This window comes from Dromaius novaehollandiae, chromosome 1 (genome assembly GCF_036370855.1).
Source record: "Dromaius novaehollandiae isolate bDroNov1 chromosome 1, bDroNov1.hap1, whole genome shotgun sequence".
NCBI classification, from domain to species: domain Eukaryota; kingdom Metazoa; phylum Chordata; class Aves; order Casuariiformes; family Dromaiidae; genus Dromaius; species Dromaius novaehollandiae.
The window spans coordinates 43587823-43611070 of record NC_088098.1 but is presented as its reverse complement, the minus strand read 5'-3'; the positions used below and the strand labels follow the sequence as shown (position 1 = coordinate 43611070).

The window sequence follows — 23248 nt, the reverse complement described above, 5'->3', positions numbered from 1 at the left end:
TCTGACTTGCTGTCAATTTGCTCATACTGAAATAGCCATTTTACTTATTAATCTTGTCTTTGTGATATTGTTCTGATCTAAGATATAAAGAGTGAAAGCCTTCTGTTGCTAATCTGAAGCATTATTTTACAGTTTCTTCAGAGGAAAAAGTAGGCTGGAAGTTTACATTAAAACACTTAAGATAAAAACAACAAAGACATCTTTTAAAGTTTATTCACTCCCTACTACCAACTTTTCTTTATTTAATTATATCTGTAGATAGATAAAGAGATAGATATTTAATAGATTTTATCCATTGACACATCCACAAATGAAAGGAAGACATCGATAAAAGAACTGATATGTTCAAAAGCAAGCTAAAACTGTTATGGACAGTTTTCCTGCAAGACATCTGTCTAGTGCATGCGTAGGGCTTATCACACATGACTGGCTGCCAGGAAAACCAAATTCCTTGAGTCTATTAGGCATCATACTTTGGTATAGTAGGAGGACACACCAATTTGAAGACACCCTGCAGGTCTCAGTCCCTTCACCCCAAACCCAGACTATATCAGCTTATCTCTCAGTAATACTTCTTCTGTGAGCTAAGCCTTGACCCCAGTTCAAGGTCCTGCTGTCTCTTACCTGAGGTTTATAGAGGATAACTTGTCCTCCACCATAATCAAGCACCTTAAACATCACTGTTTTGATGGAATTGCACAGAGAAGCCAGCAAACTTTCCAATCTGCCAAATTTTGGTGGTGAAAAGAAAACAAACATGTTTGACCAGTTAGGATTCTTCAGAAAAATGTCATCCTGACCCTGGCTAAATCTGGTAGCATTTTTTTATATAGCACATCATGTGGCCTAATTCACCTCTTACCCTCTAAGGGAAAGGTGAGTAGCTTTTTAGTCATTTCTAATTCTGATCTGTAAGGGAAAAAAGTTCCTGCATGCAGGTTCGTAGATATACAGCATTGTGGACCAATCATTTGGTGTAGCCTAAACCCAAAAGGTAATGTTAGCTACTGAGTTGAGACAGTCGCTCTCCATCCCCTTCTTCTTTTGCAGTATCCATGCCTAGTCACAAGATGGTAACATTACCAGAGGTGCAGAACCTGGAAAGTATTTTTTTTAAGCTGAGGTATGAGGAATTGCTTCTATAAAAAGTACGAACTTTTGATGAAAGACTCTCTGAATAGTATCTTCTGGGCCTACATCAGGTCTTGAAAACTATTTAACGTGGCATCCTCACTCATCATTTCACACAACTTACATAATATGTATTTAGAGCATCCTGTCAAGTTAAAAAGCAATGAATTTTCATTGGATGAGTTCCATATAAAATTATTATTTCTCTAAATGATACTGCATGAGCCTTTACCCTCTGGTTTAAGTATTTCTAGAGGAAAAAGCCCATTTAGAAAGGTGGCTAACTGTTATATAGCAGCTCCTAAACTCCTGAGGTCCTGCCATATAATTGATTATTTGCATAGAGTTGTGTATCTGTGAAGTCCATGGTACCTCTGGGAAATAATGTAAAATAGATTAGGAGATTAAAAGTGAGAAAATTGGTTTTCACTGGCTGTATTATTAATCTTTTTCTAATATGAGTGTTTCATTAAGACTCTGTTGAGCACTCAGACAGTAGCTTACTAATCAATAAAATAACTCATTCTAAAAAAGACTTGAAAACTATGTATAAGTGTGTGAGACTGACAATTGTCTTATTCTTTTAAGAAAACCAATTTCAGTAAGTTTTGATGAACAAACTTCTATAAAACGAAAGCAATTTTATATGAAATGCTGCATCTGTTCCTTTTTTTTTAATGTTTCATGTTCTGAACTCCATATATTGTCACACGCAAAATATACTGCTATGATCTTTAACAAGTAATCATTTCTTTTCAGTAGAAGCAATGTAGTGTGGACAAGATATGTCTGAAATGTGTCAATTTTAGCTCTGGTCCTGCAGCCAGATTTGCTAGCAGAGTAACCCACTGATATCTTTGGGGCTGTTCATGGATTCAGAAACTAGTAGCCTTGACTGCATTTATTTAGTTCTTAACAAGAAAGAACTAAAATTATGTGTGCTGTTCAGTGGACTTTGCTATTTATGGGCTAACGTAGTCTGGATCCATTACTTTAATTGATGTTGATTATATAACTAATGGAGACAGTTTTAGGGGTGCTATAAAATCTGCAACGTCTTGCTCGACTTACCTCGCACTGTAAGTCAGTTAGGTCATGCAAACCAAGCAGGATTTGTAGTGGGAGGGGTTAATAGCTGCTGTTGCAGGTAGCATCATTGCTTCTGTCTTCTTAGTCAATACTTAACTGGAGATCGTACAACTAAATGCTTCATATAAGAGAGACTTTTGCCCCCCTCCCCCACCCAAGAATAGGCCAGGCACACTGGTAGCTTTCAGCTGCCCTAATGGTGATTTTAAGCTTAATCATCAGATTTCCTGTAGACTTCAGAAGCTTGTCTCTAGGCAGAAGTGAGATGAGGCAGAGCTGGGATGAATAGCTGCACACAGGGCTAAAAGGCATTTCAGATCCAAGAAAGTGAGTAACATGGGATGTCTATGGGAACGTGCACTTATTTAAAGCTGCTTTTAGTGAGCAGGGCCATATTACCCTGCAACTCTGTGACCTATCCAGGAAAACTAGCTCCATTTGGATAGGGAGTGGCTTTCCAAAGCATGCATACAGCTGCATGCATCTCCCCATGGTAATCTCTGCTATCCAGTGGACAGATGAAGCCTTATCCATTTAGCAGAGGCACCATTATTCAAAGGCATAGTAGTGAGGGAGAAAGTATTGCTTCCTTTGTCTTGCAGCAGATTCATTCCCAGTCTTCTTTAGGAGATCTTTATCCCATCCCTTCCATTTATCTGTTTGCCAACATTATATTCAGTGGTAACTATCAGGCTGTGCCAGAGATGAATCTTGCAATCTAAGCAAAGCATTGTGTTCCAAGACTGCTTTAACAGAGACATATACACATATTTTTTAAGCAGCCCTAATATGAAACATCATCAAAATGTCCAGTGATAATATAGCCAGTCTGTCAGGTGTGGGGAATATATTTTCCTGCCCTTAGCATATAATGAACATGACGATCAAGAAATGCTTAATAACCTTTTCCACCGTTCTGTACTGCAATTATTGTAAATACATTCAAACTATGGGAATAAAAAATATTTGCTATCAAACTTTTTGGTGGCAAAAGATGTCAAAAACTGTACTTTGAATTTTCTGTTTTTATCAATAAATAGTTAAGTATTTATATGACCCTGAGGATTTTTGGCAGGAGATATTGGCTTTACATTCTCATCCACCTGGTGGATTTCCACCAGGATTTGTGTAGGGTTTCAGAGTCAAGGCACTCCTTTGAAAAAAAGGCATTTGATCATGTCTCTCTCACATGTCAGATTATTTGCTTTTCGAACAAGAAAAATACAGGATGTATTTGTTTGACTCAAGAGCGAAGCAGAATGGTGGTCCATTTGTGGATAAAAATCTGATCCCACACTATTCTGATGGAGGCAGCTGGAAGTGAAGAAATGCCTGCATGGCTCCACCAGCCTTTACACACTTATTAGGTGGGAAAAAAAGAGCAGAGGCAGGATACATTACTCCCCACACACAAACCTTAGGTTATTTCTGCTCCCAGTATTATGACTCTCTTAAATTACAGCTATAAGATTATAGACACAGATGATCTAGAAGATTATAGAGGATATTTCCATCTCAGATCATGCTTTGATAGCCCTTCCTTATTAGTCAAGTGGAGGATAATGAATGGCTTTGATTTTCAGTAGGGACCAATGAACTGTGTTCTCAAATAGAGTGGGCTGGTTGTAGGTGACTAGAGTTTCACTGAGAGAAATGGTTGTCTTTCCAAAATTAAGATGGGCAATTGCCTAGAGACAGGCAACAATACACATTCCCTTCCCTCTTTGTGCACATGCTTTTCTTTATTCCCTGTCCCTTGTCTCTGAAGAGCAGAACTTGTGGGCTCTTTGGATTTCTTTGTCATTTAATCTTGCCTTCCAGGCTCTTGCCACATCCTGCCAATTCATTGTCTATATCATTCTTCTAAAACCCATCCTTGACACTGCATTATAGTTGATAAAACATATCCAGTGGCGTGCATTGCCATCCATCCAGTGGATTAGATTGTGCTCTGCCATCTGAGTCAATGCATCTTCTCTCATCTTAGTCATCACTTTGCCTTAATTAGACTTGATTCCTCCATGCCAAGAAATATACTCTATGTTTTGCTCAGAGCAGCTTCTCTAGCACTGTTCTATGTCACTCTGAAGCCATCAGACAGGGAAGCCAATTTGTCCTTCATATCAGATCTCTATACCTCCAAATCAAATTTAAACTCTCTACTTTAGTGTATTGTTTTGTAACTTGCCCTGACTGGAGGATTTAATCCCTTTCAAACACTCTTTAGCCCCCTATCCCCAAACTGTTGGGTTGTGTGTATTTCTATAAGCTACACCAATGTTTGAAATAGTCTCTCAAGTTCTGTGGGTCAGGGATCAAAATACCTTTCAAATCTCTTTCTGAAACCATTTCTTTTGCCCATCTTTCCAACAGTGCTAATTTTGAGTAATCTACTCACTCATATACCTCATTTTTGAGTTGCTTTATCTAGAATATAAATTCCAGAAGACATAAGACTCTTTAAACCATTCATTTTGAACCCTGGGGAGCTACACAAACAATGACAAGCAATCCAAAAAAGCATACTTTAGTCCAACTTAAAACCAACTTAAAACTTCAGCTCCTGGATTTGCTAGCCTCATTCTGAGCTAAACTTTCCTTTCCCCCACACCAGTATTTACTTTCCTGCTGCCAGTGACAGCAAACCTGCTGCCTGTCAGCCTTAAACATTTTATACATACTTTCAAGCTTTCAGTAAGACAGACAGTGAATCTTGTTGGGAGTCTACCCGAGCCAGATGGAATAGTCTATCCATTGCAATTTTCCAGTTCACTACCAACCATAGCTCAAACGTGTATGATGACTCAAGGCTTTCTTTTTTTTCATCATGTATAAGAAGAATGTGACATACATATGCAAGCACAAATATCCCAGACCTTGATGTAGAATTTAATAATAATCATGTACAAAAAATCATTTATATTTTGCTGGATTCCCCCCCCCCCTTTTTTTTTTCTGGAAGTGTTTCCTTTGCTTCAAACTCTCACTTTGTAAAGAGGATTGAATGCAACCCTTGGGGCATCATGTGCAGCCTTCCAAAAAGAAAAGCAGAAAAACAAATTGGACAAGCATTAAGAAGTGCAAATAAAGCAATTCAGTTACACAATGGTGGAATAGTGTGTCACAAGGCTGAGGGATGAAGAACCCGCTTCAGAGCATCTTAGTTAAATCAGGGATTGCAATAAAGCTCACAAGGGGTTTAATAATCCAATCATGCTTTTTTGTGTGTTATCTATGGATTTTGTTGGTATAATAAATGTGGCAGGGGATCTGCTCTACTGTACCTCCTGGAATACAGACTTTGCAGTGGCAGGCAAAACTGCATGGCTGATTTGGAAATATTACAGTATAAATATAATGCAGTTGACATTTCTGACAGCCATCAGTTCCTCTACAAATAAGCAACTTTTCTTGAGTTGTTGGGGCATAGGACTCAAGCACATGCAAAATATAATACAAAGAGGATCTTGTTGCCACATCCCTGCACATCTATAGATAAAAGCAGTTTTTACTGTACTGGTTAGTAAGGTTAGGTCACTAACTCGGGATGGCCACATTTACCAGTAAAGGAGCTCCATTAGGCCCTTTTACATACCAGTCTGAGGAGGAAATAGTTCAGGAATGTAAACAATAACCTCTGAAATCAGCACAAAGAACAAATCACTAGTATTATCAAAAAACAATGAAGAAGGTAGATTGAATATGAAATGGTTCACCACAGTGACCTTGAAGGTGTGTGTGACGGAGAAGTTATTATGGGGCTGGTGAAAAATCTCTGAAAAAGAGGAGGATAAAGAAGAAAATCTTACTCAGAGTCACTTTTTCTTCTTGGGAAAAGCTACATTGATACCACAACTGAGAGATGTTTAAAAAAGTTTAACACGTATTTTGGCTTCATGGACTAGGCACATTAAGAACAGACTGTTATTAAGGGTCATTTTGGTTTTGCTTTTTAAACCAAAAATTTAAATTCTGCTTTGCGATGTAAGTTTTGCAAGGGAAAGCAGCACATTATCATGTGAAAGTCAGTCTTGGTCTTTACACAGCTTTCACACCTTTACAGATTCTACAAAAAGCAACTTCTTCAGTACTGTGAAGGGATGTCATTTATTTTAGCTCATTGTCTTTTCGATGCTGTCTTGGTTAGTAGAATCAAAAGAAATATAGATTCGTATTGCTATGCAAAGCTACCTATGTATGCGTGTATAGAAATATGTATTTAGGGATTTGGGATCTATAAAGAGAGAGTGAAGAAACCAATACATCTCATTTATAAAGGGAAAAATGTTAAAATTCATGCATTTATATTAAGTATTACGTTTAGCTGCTTAATGATGGCTTTATGAAACCAATTACATTTATACCATTCTGATATCTATTTAATTGTGCATGAATAATGAAGGCATGAAATTTTTGAGCAAAACTGTGATTTCAGAGTAGAATGTTGAATTGAAGCCTTTTATTTTTTTAAATCAGAGTCTTAGTTTTGAGTAACAGTGAATCTTCTGTTCAAATGTCTTAATGAACATCGGGGGTCTCACTGTGGGAAGTTCTAAATCTATTTTTCAAAAGATTACTGACATGACCTACACCCAAGACCAAATTTGTCTTTTTTTCATCACAAATTTCACTTGCTTTGTGTTCCATAATGCAATGTTACAGGTTGGAAATAGCTGACAAAAGAAATGGTTCTAGGAAAATGTAAAGAATTCTGTCTGCATGTATGGGCCTGTGCATGCTGCTATGCTAAAAGCTTACAAAACAAGTATGCCAAACAGTGCCGCCAGACAAACTGGTTTGAAGAAGGAGGTTTGGGAGCAGGTTGAAGGCTGGCAAGTGCGCGTCTGCACTGCCATCTGCTGTCAGTGAACGTGTCCGTGCCTTCTTCAGGGACCTGGCAGCTGTAGCGGGTTGCGCCATAATTGCGGTGTCCTTCTCTTCAGTTCCTTAAGCTGGTATGACTATGTAAATAAGTTCATGAAGGAATAAGCAGTATTAGAACTGTACTGTGCCTTCAGCTGTTTCAAAGGCTCTGTTTGCAAAACACTAGTGTTGTAATGACTTCATGTGAAACCAACACAAAACACCAGAGTTTTCTTCTAAATGGTAGCCAGACTGAGCTCTTCTCTTTCTGTACATCAGTGTCAGTCCTATGTGCCTCCAGTCTCACTTGTATAATTCCCTCAACTTCTGTTCCTAATCTGAAGATGAAATGATCAAATGAAAACTGCTTGGGAAAAGACAAACAAAATATATCAGCAAACATAGTTTTGAGTCAGCGCCCTCGCACTTAATGACTTTGGTCAGGCTACTTAGACCCAAGAGGAGGGAACTGTGTACTACTGCAGATCAGCAAATACAGCACATGCAGTAATTCTGTGACTAAGAAAATACTTACTCGTTCTGAAGTTTTTCAAAGGAAAATTTCAGTGTGCGCAACTGTGGTGCATCTCCATAGGTTATCCCAGGAGTTGCTAGTGGCTGTAAGTGCTCCAAGCCAAACTACTTGAAGTTTCAGTAGTCAGGCTAGCTCATGCCATTCTCTGAGAAGTCAATATTTAATCTATCCAGTGATCCTTTGATCAGTTTTTAAAGAGTGTATTGCTTTGAATAGCAACAGATATACTGTGAGGAAAACAACAACAACAATAAAACAAGCTATGCATATATCATGGTCTGTTCTAAAACAGGACAGTTTCTCATTTCCATACAAATTGTTAGGGTATTCTCTGACAGTCTGCTGCAGTGCTCAGACACGCAGTAGGCGCCTCTCACTGGTGTATGGGGGGGAAGCATTTGGAGAACCATGGTCCTTTTATATCCAGGTAGGTTCATTTGCTGCACAACCGTCTGGTGGCCTTTATCAAATAAGATCAGAAGCAAGTCAAATCCCCTTTTACTCTTTGCTGCATTGTGGTATTGCAGTATGTATGAACTGCACGTGCTGTTCTGAATTCACTTGTAAATCTCATCTGAAACAAAGCAAGCAGGATGCCCAACTGTGTAGATGTAGATGCAAAATTAGTACAGTTAAGTAACATTTCCAGCACCGGACGCTTACAGGAAACTTAAAGGTGAAATTCAAATTTCATTTTTGTAACAAAATTTAAAGTTTATAAAAGAAACCTAGGGTGTTTTTAGCTCTCCAAGACATTATTCTATGACAAAATTAATGGAGCACGTGCAATATATTAATAACTGTTAATATAAAGTTGAATCACATGTAAAAAAAACAAGGATGGAATGCTCTGTATTCTACTAGGGGGGAAATGAACTATCTTACAGAAATTTTTTTTATGTCTCTGAAAGCACATTCAGAATAGTCCACATGACTTTGAGCACACTTAGCTTGAGACACATTGTTAATGTTATTAGAATACGGACATGCTTTGTTCTTTTCCTTTGGATAGAATTTGGCTCCTAAGGATAAAATCTGTCTTCTTGCTGATGCTTGTTTTCAATAAGCATGATGCTTAATTCATGCGTTAAGAAGAAGGAAAGTGTTATCATAATCTAAGAGGGCTTTTTGAACTTCAGGATGATAAATCCTTTGCATTTTTGCCCACACTTAAGTGCAGACTGACAGGCCTGGTCAGTTCATCAAATATATACTGATATTCATTATTATTATTATTATTTTGCTTTGTGCAACATGTAAGTTGTTTTTTTTCTCAACATAATGATTTTTAAATCAAGTTGTGTACAACCAGTGTCTGTTCACTAAATTTCACCTTGTATCTACATGGATTACACCTAGCAGTTTAGTGTTTGCATTTCTAATACTTGATATATGTACCCCTCTGTTCTCTAGATTCTAATGGATTCCTTCTTCACACAGTTAGATATATTTAATCAATTTGGCAAAGCATCTGTGGATTGAATTTTGCACTTTGAAGGGTTTTTATGTTTTTTGTCCTAAAAATTCTCAATATGGCATAAAAATTAGTTTACAGAACTCACCTTTGGGCCTATTTTCTGTCAGTTTAGACACTCAGTACTTTTAAAAATGTAGGTATTAATAAGTCTATACTTTAAATATAGGGTTTAACTGTTATACATGCAGTGCCATGCAGTGCTGTTTACTACTTCACATAGGTTAGTAGAGCTTTAAGGTTTCTGTTCACATGTGACTTCAAAATATTACATTTCATAGACAAATCAGACATTGTTACTGGCAATAGCCATAATACTTTTGCATTTAAAGCAAATAAGAATATAAATGAAAAGATCATATAAATGATCTACTTTTCAGTTCAGAATCCCTCAGAATTTTGGCAGTCTGATCTGGAGTCTTTTTTTTTTTTTTAAGTTTGCAGCTACATCTTGTTTAAATACATGGACACATCCTACACAGGCTAATGTTTATGATTTGATAGCCGGGAATGGGATTCCTCTTGTTTAACTAAGGTAGTCATCCATCTCTCCTCTAAAGTCAGTGGAGAAAATCGCACTTCCAGAGAGAGTCATTCCACCCTGGTGCAGATGTCTAAGGCTGATGGATGGTCCACAGGCATGGTGCTGGGATGTGCACCCACTTGCATCCTCACTGCAGGGAGGGTCAACCTCATGCACTCCCAGCATGTCTGATATCCAGACTTTTCCAACTGGCAAGGGAATAGGGTCATACAATAGCTTCTTCCCCACCTGTTGACCTGTCTTTGGAAGGAAATCCAGATACACAGGGAAAGAGTGCATCTTCTGCCATCGAGTTGGGATGTGACAAGGTTGTACATGGGCAACTGGACTGCTGGTGCATGTAGTGGATAAATGGCAGGACCATACAGTTTCATCTCAGTGTAAAATGGCTAGGAGGAATCATGCTTTTTCTTTATTGACAAAAAAGGAGAGTTTAAATTATAATTAGGACTACACGTTTAACTTCAAGATGGCCATGTTTAGATTAAATGAATCCCATATATTCTATAAATGCTTAGAGGGATTCGATACATCTGAAGGTAAGTTGATGTACAATCATAATTATCAGATAGATGAACAGTTATTGTAACACTATGGTTTTCTTTCACAGGTGACACTACTGTATGCCTTTCTTCACACAAGACACAACTTGAAATATTTCGATAAAATGAGATGCTTGCGGAAACGATCGGCAGTATCATTCTTAGGAGTCCTTGTCATTTGCTTGCTGTTCATGAACTTGTACATTGAAGATGGTTATGTTTTGGTAAGTTTCTTAGACAGAAGAAATGATGCTGGAACAAACAAACAGAACAGGATACATCCTCGGTGAAGCAGCTGAGTTCATAATTCCTGCAGTTTCCCATGGTTAGTGTAACATTGGCAGTGGAGTATCCTCAAAACATCTACTTTATGACCAATCCATTTTATCATTATGTACAATACACAGAGTGTGCCAGTAAGATCCTAACAGTCCTTTTTACAGAGGTAAAATATAGCATTATTTATTGTGGGTATGGAAAAATAGGTTATGAATGTAGAAAAACACAGAGCTATCTATCAGATATCTTCCTTTGAGTCAAAATATTTCCTGTATTTCACATCCTTCTAAATTTCTCTCTATTTTAATGATAAAATTATCTACATCTGGAATATTCATATGACTAGGAGATCAATTTTCAGTCCAGACTGCAAATATCTACCTGTGAATATCATATTAAGCAAGATTATAAAAATATAGTTATAGAAGAGAATTTACACTATTTCTGTATTATTTTAAGCTGCATGCATGAATAATTTCTTTTTAATACTTTTATTCTGTGTTTTTGTGATGTTCTGTATCCCAGATTTAAATCTGGCAAGTTCAGTATTACAAAGTTAACAATTAGATATAAATGGTGTATAGTGTAATTTTATGATTTTAACAAAGATTTATTGAAAGATCTGAGTTAGGATTTTCAATAATAGGCTACCAACAAAGTACCATAACCCTGAAGTTTATATATTACCTACGGGAGTCTCACTGCTGAATGCCAAGTAGGTTCTGTTGTATTCATTAACGTATTGAAGTTCCAGGCCATTGGAAGTTGGACTGGGCCCAGTAAAAGGACATGGTTGCTTAATAACTGGAACTTCCAAATAGTCAAATGACTAAACTACATATGTAATACTGCGATAAGATTAGACAGTGCTTTTTCTAGATCTTGAATTGAACTACTGAGTGGCTTTCTGATCCTCTGTGCCACTGTCTTATTTGCCTGACACATCTAATTGGGGTGATAGGGACTTTCCAATACTCTGGAAGGTGCAGTTTGATTTCAGTTGGGTCTGAAAAGCAGCATCATAATATAAGAAATGTTTAAGACATCCATAGTAAAATCTTGAAATGAATTTAGCAGAATCATGAATAACTTGACCTGAAACAAAAATATTCTATTTATAACATTAGTTCTAACAATATTGTTAACATTGTAAATATTATTAAGGCTCTCCCAGTGCTCCTTAAATAATTCAAAAGAAAAAACCTGCTTTTATCATGTTACTCCATTACAGATATATTGCTTTCTCTAACAGTACTTGCACTATGGTTTTGCACTATGTTTTATTAATTTATCATTTCTTGGTTGTGATCAAACTTGACCTGGCTTACCACATATTTTTTCCCCAGTGGCATTCTCCCTGCTTCTTCTTCTATCGCTAATTGCTTCAAAGTCCCCCAGATGTTTCTGAAAGTGCTTTTATTATCACTGCTAATGGTGTTCCTCTTGGTTTGTTTTTTAAATCTTCTCCTATCCTGTTTGCCAGCTCCCCAGATGGCTCCATGTCTTATTCCTAATTTGCTCTTTTTTTCCTGTTTTAGAAATTCATTTTCTTTCATTGCTTCTCTCATAACAGTTCTGGCATGTTTGCATTCATGTAGCTCCCAGCCAAGTCTCTTGCCAAATCTCTTGACAGTTCTCCCAGATCTCTTGATACCTTTACGGTCCATCAAGCATTTTCCGAATGCGTTAGGGTATTGACTTTTTAGTTTATTTATTTATTTTTACTTTCAACTTCCCTGACCATGTCTGACAGCTCTGTTACCCTGCCTGATGTGTTTCCTCTGCTAAGGTAAAAGATAAGCAGTTTCAGTATCAGTGGTGAGGAGATGTATTCTCAAGTATGCCCTTCAAGGACAGCAGGCTAACTCCTCAGGCAAAGGGAATTTGAAAGTCTTCAGAGCCATGAAGGCCCCCTGACTTTCTAACTATAATTAGTCTCCTGTAGGAATATCCCTTCAAGGTAACAGATAGAAGAAGGGTGTACTTGGTGCCATACCTCCTCTTCCTAGTCTCAGAGAGCAAGCTGTACAAAGGGACGTGGGGCTGTCATCTCTTTCTCCAGATGCAAGATGAAATGAGTAGCCTTCTTCAGGAAATCAGATTGAAAAAGTGAGATGTGCAGTGGCAAATCTTCAGAAGAGAGAGGAGAACCTTCCCTTTTCATTTAGAAACTTTCACACGTCTCAAGAATCCCTTCAGTCTTTCCTGCAAGGCATTTGTTGTGGGACTGGAAAGTAAAGACCCACAGGAGGAAATTTCTTAAGTATCTTTGGTAGATGGTATGTAGTGCTGCTCTAGGTACATCAGCAGGGTAGCTTAAGATGTTTGTCTGCAGTGTGTGTTATCACATCTGATCAAACATTTTGAAGACATACTGAATTAATATAAGCTAGATCGTTACATCTGTATGATTTGCAGTGATTTTTCATGCATACTGTGAGTTTTAAGTGAACTGTAAGTGCAGCATGCCTTCCTAACACTTCTATGAGTACTAATTATTTTGGGCTGTAGGAAAACAGTAATTGCATTGTAGCTGACATAGCAACCTTAGTGGAGCAGAGTATCTCTATAAAGAATGGAGCACTCCTAGCCCCTGCAACACCCACAGGACCTTCCCAAGTTCCAGAAGACAACTGAATATAAGTTAGTAGTTAATTAATAGAGGAAATCAAGAACCGGGACTGAAAAAAATTAGAGAAGAGAGCTAAAGAAAGCTGATCAAGCTCTTCAGCTTCATTGACCTCTGCACAGTAATCAGAGAGAGAAGAACCAGGTTTTTTAAATTTAAGGAAAATTCTGTATTTTAGTTTGTTTTCCACTCAGAAACAACAAAAACAAAAGGGGTTGTTACCCACAAAAGGCATTTCTTAAAGAAGAAAAAGAAAAATGTTTGTGGTCAGTTCAAATATTGTCTGTTAAAATCAAAACACTTTGTCTTAGCATTCTCTTTTTCTAAACAGTTTTTTAACTTTTTTATGTAAAAGAACTTCAACAACATTTCCATTCCAAAGCTACTTATGAAATGAGGAATTTCAGTGTTCCATTCTGGAACCGATGGCACAGGATGTTTTGACATTATGGAAAGACTTCGTCAAAAAAGATATTTGGAACCAGCACTCTTTTTTTTTTTTTTTTTTTAATTTGACCAGTTTCCATGAAAATCTCCTGATGTTTCAGCACAGTCTCTTGCTAGGCCGTTGACTGACATTTTAATCTGGAATCTGATCAACACAAACCTTCATCTTATAACTTACAAGCTAATGCAAAGTAGCATACCAGCACTAGAAAGAAATTATTCAACGAGACCTTGCAGATCAAGAGAGCATAACAGAGCAGGTAGATGACCCTGGATGTTAGCCAAAGATCTTGACTGAGCTCAGAAGTGGCTTATTTACTACTGCTATGAAAGAAAAATAATGAACTTAGAATGAACCTAGGATTGGTTTACAGGAATGTTTCTTTGTGCCATAAAATAAATATGTCTTAATGCATTTTTGCTTTTGAATATTTGTACTGTGAAAAATGAATGCTCTTTACTGTTTGAGTGGTTGCTCTTGTTAGCAGCAGCACTGTTTACTGTACAATGCTCTCATTTAATGACAGGTTGGGAAGTTTTTAGTGTATTAACATATTGTAGCAGAAGAAAGAAACTCATTCCACTGGCTTGTCGTCAGAGACTTGACTCAAACAGTGTAGATTAAATAAGCATTCTTACCTTTAACTTCAGTCTCATGACACTTCAACTTGTTGAATATTTTCTCCTTGCTTAAGGGCTGAGGGACAGATTTTCCCTGAGACCTCTGTGAGCTTAATGATAGGGCAGTGCTGCCGGAGCCTCCCCATTCCCTGTGCAGCTTCACTGTGACTGGGATAGTGTCTAGGAAGATAAAAGACAGGGAGAGGAGGCCTGGTGATAAACGTGCCTTTTTTCTGTACCACCAGTGTTTGCCAAACCTAGCCAAGGCTTTGGCTCTCTGGATGAGCACATGCACTTCTGCTCATGAATTTGATTTGGAGCTACTCAGGAAAGTGGCAAAGTGAGCCAGATGTCAGGGCACAGTTTCATGTTTCCCTTGCAACAGCTGTTTTTTGAACATTGCTAAAAACATTTTCAAAAAATCTCCCCCAGTGCACCATCTATACAGATTATATCATCCAATGCGGAATGATGCTCTGTTACCCCTATACTGAACACTGCAACATTTTTTGGCAACAATTTGATGTTCTTAATCCTTCCAGAAAACAGGATTTCCAGAGCTTTTGTCCAAAATATTTTTTCTTCTTTTCCTCTTACCATAATCTGAAGGGTTAGGGTAGATTTCCTGCAGCCAGAAATGAATGATGTTCAGTAATGGGTTTTAAAAAAATGAGGTGACATCTACATGCTTTCAGGAAAGCTGACACTGAAAAATGTTATTCTTGGAAACCTGCCTGTCCCTGTTTTCTCTCTGGCTGGCATTCACAAATGTGTTTCTCTCTGTTTCTTTCCCTCTCCTATTCTTTTTGTTTTCTCACTAATAGGAAGGGGACAAGCAATTAATCAGAGAAACAGCCACGCACCAGCTTAACCCAGAGCGCTATGTTCACACTTTTAAAGATTTGTCTAATTTCTCAGGATCTATAAACATTTCCTATCGCTACCTAGCTGGCACGCCTTTGCCAAGGAAAAGTAAGTAACCGCAATCTGAATGTTATGAAATGAGGTAATTTAAAAATGGGTGAAATCCATATAGTCCCTGTGGTATTCCTATGCAGGAGGGACTCAGTTAAACAGTGAAGATCTTGGAGAGCTTAGTGGCACAGCTGTCTCTGGATAGCAGTCTCTGGGCAGCTGCAAATTCTTCCCTAGCAGTGAAGGACCCCCAGCCTGTTCACTTTCTGACCACTTGCCTGACTCGTGGTCTTCCCACAGACGGCCCCTGAATGGCCAGTGTGCGCGCGCTTTGTCGATCACCCCCTGGACAATATTCAGGCAGCAGGAGCTATGCGTGCTCTAGTGGTGTTTGAAAGCTACCTTCCGAGACCATACTGTCAGCCTCTCCCAATACAATCAGTAAATCCAGTCAAAGGTACATTTGGGATCAGGCAAGGTAGATATGTCCTTTTGGTCCTCTGTTGTGCCAGTCCAGCAGCTGTGCATGGACCTCATTGTCCTTTAGCTGTGATGATGGGGGAGAGGAATTGTGCTGTTATGGGGGTGGTAGAGGACGATTCGTTTCCCAGCCATCTGCAAAAGGAACAGCTCATTATTTTGACTTCAGGCAGGATTCAAGACTTTCAGCCTGTTGTGAAGGATGGCCATACCTAGCTTTTAGGCAGGTGTCCTGTTAGTTCCAAATCAATCACTTCACAAACATAAACAAGGCTTAGAAGTCCAAGCACCGATGATAAAATAAAACCATCTGTGAGTTATTGATCTTCAAAGAAGACAATAAAGTAAAGTTTGCTCAAGCTAAGTTTGTGAAATTTGGAGCTGTGTAGGCAGCATAGATAGCTTCTGGGTTGTACTACACTGCACAACTGCATTTTGAGCAGATTTCAGCCTCAAGGGAAACTCTGTATCAATTCATCAGAGCACAGTGTTTTACAGACTGAATTATTTCAAGAAAGTTGGGGTAGTTTCAGCTAAAGTACACCCCGATAATTATAAAATATTAACATTTTTTACATAAGAAGTTACAAAAATGGAGATGTATTAACAAACATCTAAAAAAGCTGGTTTGGACTGCTAGTAATAATGCAGTGGTAGTGACTCCAAAACAGCATGTATGAAAATTAATCCCATATAATTAAGATATAGCTCTTCCCAAGAAAATGTGACAACATTAAAAATTACTTATAGAAATAGATATTATGCAGTCGTATGCTCTCTTCTACTTTAAAATAGTATCTAAATTATATCTTGCAAGAGAGAGTTTCCTGTAAATTGCTCACTATGTCCTGAAAGAAGGTTAGGAGAAGAAATATTAGCAAGGAAAAATTGGACAAATTCAGTTAAAAGTGAAAATGCAAAAAGAAATTATCCATGCAACATTTATAAAACTAAAGTTAGGTGTAAGCGTAGTCTTATACAGTCCTTAAAATGATCAAAGTTTGGTAATTAATCTTTAGCTCACACTTTTGTGCTGTATTTCACAGTGGCTTGAGTTAAAAATATTATGTGGATCATAACTCACAATCCCCTTTCTTTTAGCAGATTTTATAGCCTTCAACATTGTCTAAATGGATTTTTCCCCTACCAGGCCTAAACGTGCACATTGCTTTGGCTTTTGTCCATTTCACACCATTCCTTGCAGTTAACAAATGAATGTTCAATGCGATAGTCACCATATGTCTATTTGCTTGCAATCCAATTCTTCTTTCATGAAAAGGCAATAAATATCCTTTGTTGCATGCAGTTTAATAAGTTCACATACCAAACTTCTCAGACTTCACCATTCAAAAGGTTTATTTGATGTAAGGACAACCCCAGAGGGTAGCTTTGTGGCTAGATGGTTTCCAATGTCAAATACTCAGTTTATGTTTGACTTCTCTTTTGTACAGGGTATCTTACAATTGGACTATCCTCTGTGAAACGGAAAAAGGGAAACTACTTGCTTGAGACTATCAAGTCCATATTTGAGCAGTCAAGTTATGAGGAACTTAAAGAAATTGCAGTGGTAGTGCAGCTGGCAGATTTTGATTCAGCCTGGTGTGAAGGGATGGTCCAGGATATTTCACAGAAATTTGCTCATCACATAATTGCAGGCAGATTAATAGTTATTCACGTCCCTGAGGAATACTATCCAGTATTGGATGGCCTCAAGAGAAATTACAATGACCCAGAAGACCGGGTGAAGTTTCGATCCAAACAAAATGTAGATTATGCTTTCCTGCTTAACTTTTGTGCCAATCTTTCTGACTATTATGTGATGCTGGAAGACGATGTTCGCTGCTCAAAGAACTTTTTGACTGCTGTTAAGAAAGTAATTACCTCACGAGAAGGATCCTACTGGGTGACTTTGGAATTCTCCAAATTGGGATATATTGGAAAGCTTTACCATTCCCATGATCTCCCACGCTTGGCCCATTTTTTGTTGATGTTTTACCAAGAAATGCCTTGCGATTGGCTCCTGATCCACTTTCGTGGGCTGTTAGCTCAAAAGGAAGTGATACGTTTTAAGCCATCTCTGTTCCAGCACATGGGATACTACTCATCTTACAAAGGAGCTGAAAACAAGCTAAAGGACGATGATTTTGAAGAGGAATCATTTGATATCCCTGACAACCCACCTGCAAACCTGCACACCAACATGAATGTATTTGAAAACTACGAGGCAAGCAAGGCTTACAGCAGCATTGATGAGTACTTCTGGGGCAAAGCTCCTTCTACTGGAGACTTCTACGGGATTGTATTTGAAAAGCCCATTAAAATCAGTAAAATTAAAGTTGTCACTGGAACGGAAGACCGGCAAAATGACATCTTGCATCATGGGGCCTTGGAAGTGGGGGAAAAGATTGTAGGGAGTAAAAAAGGGAGACAATGTACTACTTTCTTGAGACTAGGGGAATTCAAAAATGGAAACTTTGAAATAACCAACGTAGAGCACAAAGTTCTGTTTGATATTAACTGCATGAGAATACTTGTTACCAAAAGTCAAAAAGAATGGCTGATCATTAGGAGCATTAGCATTTGGACTTCTCAGACTCCAAATCAGTAAAGCAAAGCAACCTGAGGAGGTACAGAGTGAATATGATCACCTGGGTCCCAACTGGTGCCATTCCCCAAAAAGACTGACTGACTTCCAGTTCTTTACTAAAGACAGAAATTCTGGGGAAATCATAAAACAACAAAGCAATTTATTTTTTACTAGTCTGGCCAGGCAATATATAAACACTCATTTGTTGAAAAGTTTGAATTTTATAGGAAATGCAAAGTTCTCAAACCTCTTTTGAGATCTTCAACCCCTTTTTTATTATCATTTCTCTTTTAGGGAGATCTGCTGGACAAAACAAAACAAAACAAAACACCTTTATTGTGCCAAAAGGTTTAAAGCTATGACTGATATGTTGTGAAAAGAAATTGGATTCCATCTTATGCACATATAAATTTAAAATGTTATGGTAGTATGCGTTTGTACAATAGTTGGTGATGTGTTTCTTTTAAAGGCAGTTGTGACAAGGAAGTTTGTCCTGGTACTGGCAGTTTCATTCCAAGCACTGTAAGAAAATAGCTTGGCTAATCATTGCAACTTCTTTTCAAAAGGGAATGTATGTAAAATTATAAATCTGACATGACAACTATGTAAAAAATAGATAATTACATCTATTATTCTGTCTCAGCAAATATGCTTTTTTTTTCCCCGAGTTTTTTCACTGAAAGGAGGCCCTACTTGGATTCAGTATTACTTAGGGCCCCAATTTACTCTCCTTATTCAGGCAAAATGCCTCATGGTAAGTAAGCATTCTGCTTGAGTACGGATGTCACTATCAAATCCAGGCAGCTCAAGGGCAACACTGTTCCCTTAGATGAGCATCTGAACAGATCTCAGCTTCGACATTTTCTGTTCCCTCAACATATGCAGAACACCCCATGAGAAATATGCACACAGCTGAATACTTCAGCATTCTTTCTGAGAATTGTTATTCCTTCCATATTTTATGTCCAATCCATGTATGATACGAATGCAATGGTTGTGTACCAGCTTAAGCGATTGGAGCTGAAGGTAATCACCAGTCTTTCCCGGCTGATCCCTAGGCCACAGAGCTGTGAAAAATCTTCCCCATGCTATGCAAAATGAAAAATCTTGATTTAATGAAAAATTAATGTTTCTAAATTAGTTTTGATTTTTTCCATGGTTTTCCAGTCCTGATCATGTTATTTTCATATCCGTTTTTCCACTGCCTCTGGTTATTTCCTGTAAGTCTATTTTGCCTGGCTTGAGCTAATAAGCTGAAAAGTTCCCTTAGTCCTAATGACTTCAGTGTCAGATCTGAGCTTTTAGCGTATCACAGAGGGAGGCTGTATAGCTATATTATTTATATTATACACGTACATTTGGGTTAGCACAATCTATAAAGTTTTTTCCTTTAAGAAATTCTCCAGACTCTTTCAGCAGACACTAAGAAATCCATCTAAGTGTCGTGTGACACAGATGAACACTGTATTATTAATCCCATGAATATTGTGGTTATCACCTAATTGCATGTGTGGGTTTTAGTTAAACCTGGAAGGCAAGGTTTAAATTTCAAGAATGCCTGCACTGACCAAGAGTGAACTAAGTACTGTACTCTGTACACCCAGATCTGACGTGGCTATTTCACAAGCGTAAATTATTCAAAAGCCTACACAAAACAGCAATCCAATTGCTTTTCCTGATTCATAAATCCTGCTAAATTCAGATCCAAGTTTGGCAAATCCCCCTGTACAGAGGTAGCATGAGTATTAAAATAAATCATCTGGTAAATGCTTCCACAAAATTCAAAAAAGTATCCTTTTCTGAAAGAAGAGTCTTTGTTTCTTTGTTCCGTAATACTCATCTAAATCTCAAATATTGGTAAAGATAAGATATCTTAAAAGCAACATGGATTTTCAATCTGAAAAGAGAAATATTTTTTTTAACTGAAAAATACAGTCTAATCTTAAATGGCTATAAATGCATATGAAGGATGTGCTCTTTTAAGAGCAACTAGCTAGGTGATAGTTATTCATTAGTCAACACTACTTTTTTAATGAACTGCCATTCTTTTTTCTTTTTTTCCTCTCCTTGATCATTAACTATTAGTGCGAAAGAAAACATAACTAGGAATATAGAAATGACCTTTCTTTCTATTCAGAAAAGCAGCGTTTCCAGATTTATCTTCTGACTTAGCATGGAAAATACACACTATCCCAAGTTCATGTAATCAAAACCATACACAGCGTGAATGGTTAGAACAAATTAAATGCTCTCAACATAAGCTTGAAATAATTTAAATGGTATTTTTGAACTATAAGTGAAAAGAATCAGTTCAGCTGTGCAAAGACATTTCTCACTAATGAAATACATTTTTGCTGTGTTTATAGTAAACAAGCTAATTTGCAATTATGTTCTACATAACAGTCCTTCAGAAGGGAAATTTCAGAGCGGAATTTAGATGCTGGCATTCACTGCCTGGACTTGCTGCTCGCAGCTGGGAGGAGCTCGATGCATCAGCTGAGCAGTGAGCTGCTTGGTGCGGCCCCTCGGAAATGCCGAGTCCCGGGAATTAGGAGCCTGAACTGCTCTGCTCTGCAGCCTATAGTCCTCTCCTGAGTGCAGGAAGACCTCAAATTGCCTATAACTATTCCTCTTGGAGCTGAACATAACTGCTTTACTTTTTAAAACGACACTAGTGGGGAGTCCCATCTACTGTCTCATAGCTTAGTAGTGACCGTTCTTGTACGTTTTCAGGCTATTTCCAGTCTGAGACGGTCAAACCCACAAATGCCAAGAGTATGCCCTCAAAGTTAGCTGTTCTTGGGTATGGATGCCAGCATGTGCTGGGAATGAGAGACACTCACTACTCTTGTTGAATTTGAGCTCTTTTGCAAAAAATAATTAAAGATACATTCATTCCAGGAAAGAAAAAGAAGCCAGAATGTGGGTCTGTAGGCCAGTGCTTTGAGTGCTCACCTGACTGTTCAGATTGCAGTTCTTGCTCCATAGAATATATATTTCGTCCAAATCATCCATATGTAAATTGTAGTCAAATTTTACAAAAGAAAAAAAAATGCCATAAAGTTAATAATAGACATTTTTTCAGACAAATTTCAGAAAAAGATCAAAGAAGATAGCTTCTGACTATGTGCTGGGAAAAGTGATCATTCTTCAGAATAGGGAATATTTAATCAGGAGTGTATATGTTCACTAATACTTCTCAATACTTTTGGAGTTTCTTTTTTTATAAAACTACTGATGAAGAAAAGATTGGCAGCATCACAAAGCTCTGTTCACTGGTGTACGTGGTTATTTCTGTTTCAGTGTATTTGTTGTGTTCATTTACAGAGTGAACATCAATATTTTCATGCTGAAATTCCAATATGGAATCATTTAAAAACTTTATACTGTGGTCAGAACGCTAATGGATCTACTCTTTACTGAACAGGCGTATATTGTTCTTGTTGGCACTGTTTGGGATTCCTTACTGTACAATGTCCCTGGGCTTTTTTTTCCTTTTTTTTTCTTTTTTTTAAACTAAAAGCCAATTTTTCTTCTGTCTTTCTTCATATGGTGCAATCCCTTTGCCACTGAGAATTCTTGGGAAGTAAAACACTACTCACTGTGAGTTAAAGGAAGAACTGAGCCCTTAATTTAATGCAGGATACTTTACAAACCCAAAAGATTGTAGCTGTTAGGCAACACAATTTTATCAGATCTTCTTTGTACTATACTTACTATGATGAAGAGAATTCACTAAGGTGCTATATGAATGTATTGTTTTTACATCAGTGTGTTCTAACACGATGCTCTGTTTTACTATCTGCTCAGTATTTTCTTGTTGGGGTTAATGTTTTTGCTTTTTTAAAGAAAAATTGGGATCCTGTTCTTTATTGAATAATTAAAAGTGAAATAAACAGCAAATTGTAACAATTTGGAAAATATTTCTCATCTTGGAAAACCATAAAAGGAAAAAAAACGTGGCAAGCATCCTCTAAACTGGAGATACAACTGGTTTTCATTGTGAAGCATTTCGGAGATTTTGTTGGAACTGATATTTCTTACTGCCTTCATCTCATGTTAAAGTTGCAGTTTTATGTTAATGTTTCAATAAGTGTTAAATTATCAATACTAATACAGATCATGCATTATGAGCTGAAGAACTGTCACATCTTCAAATGGTACAGCATAATAGTTTGCAAAAAACAGGTGGAAAATACAGATGAATTATAATGAAAACAAATTAAGTGATTTCATTGTCATATTCTAGACACTAAGACAAGTGAATTGAAGTGTCTCCACTGTTCCACCAGCTTTTCAGATAGAGTAGGATAAGGGGCTTATTCCTGCCCTTGGAGATGAAAACTATAAAAATTCAGCTCCCTTTAGTGGGCAAAATCTGCCTATATAACATAAAAGCCTGGAAGCGTTGATTTCATAAAATAATTCCTTTTGGATATAAACAAACATTTGACTTTTCCATTTTTCTTTTTAGCCATCCTGAAAAGATGAAACCAAAATAGCCTCCAGACGGATGTCTTTTGGTATCTCATAATGGCATTTTCCAAATTCTTGCCCCTTTTAGTAGTCTAGGGTTAGACTGCTGCTTCTATTATAAAAGCAGAGAAAGAGGAGCATGCTCAGAGCCATCACAGTCTATAACAGATGTCTAAGACCTATTCTTCTCTGTTGACTATGGAGGCAGGCTATGCAAGTAGTTTGGCCTGAAGTGCAACTCCTAGATAATTAAGGATGTGGGTGATCTGTTTCTTTTGCACGATTGCATATAATACATACAAACCTACCTAAAAAAATGATACATATAAACCTTCAAATGAAATATTCAAAAGTAATTTGCTATCAGCAGCACCACTGCTGTTGTGGTGCTTCACAGCAGGGATGTCTGATATCTTCCTCACATATACTATCTTCCAATTTCAATGAAAATAATTGGTTCAGCTTTAAAATAAGAAAAATGAATCTCCCCCTTTTTACTACTTGTTAGTTTAAGGACGATATTAAGCACAGAGAAAGGTTAATTATGTAAAGATTTCCATAATAGTAGTGTGTTATTAAGTTGGCATAAGGTTGGATTGGCATCTGGGAAGATATTAGGCTATTTTTAGCCATGTT

General features: G+C 37.5%; 1 protein-coding gene across 3 annotated transcripts in view; it reads left to right on the top strand.

The window, feature by feature from the left end:
- MGAT4C (MGAT4 family member C) overlaps positions 1–22048 on the top strand; it is a 159917-nt gene extending 137869 nt beyond the window's left edge. For all 3 annotated transcript variants that reach the window (XM_064509894.1, XM_064509898.1, XM_026097108.2), the window contains 3 exons: positions 10247–10402; positions 14979–15126; positions 17001–22048. In XM_064509894.1, coding sequence (XP_064365964.1) covers positions 10304–10402; positions 14979–15126; positions 17001–18157 — 1404 coding nt within the window. In that variant the 5' untranslated portion in view covers positions 10247–10303 and the 3' untranslated portion in view covers positions 18158–22048. The remainder of the gene's footprint in view (positions 1–10246; positions 10403–14978; positions 15127–17000) is intronic.
- Positions 22049–23248: the final 1200 nt, after the last annotated feature.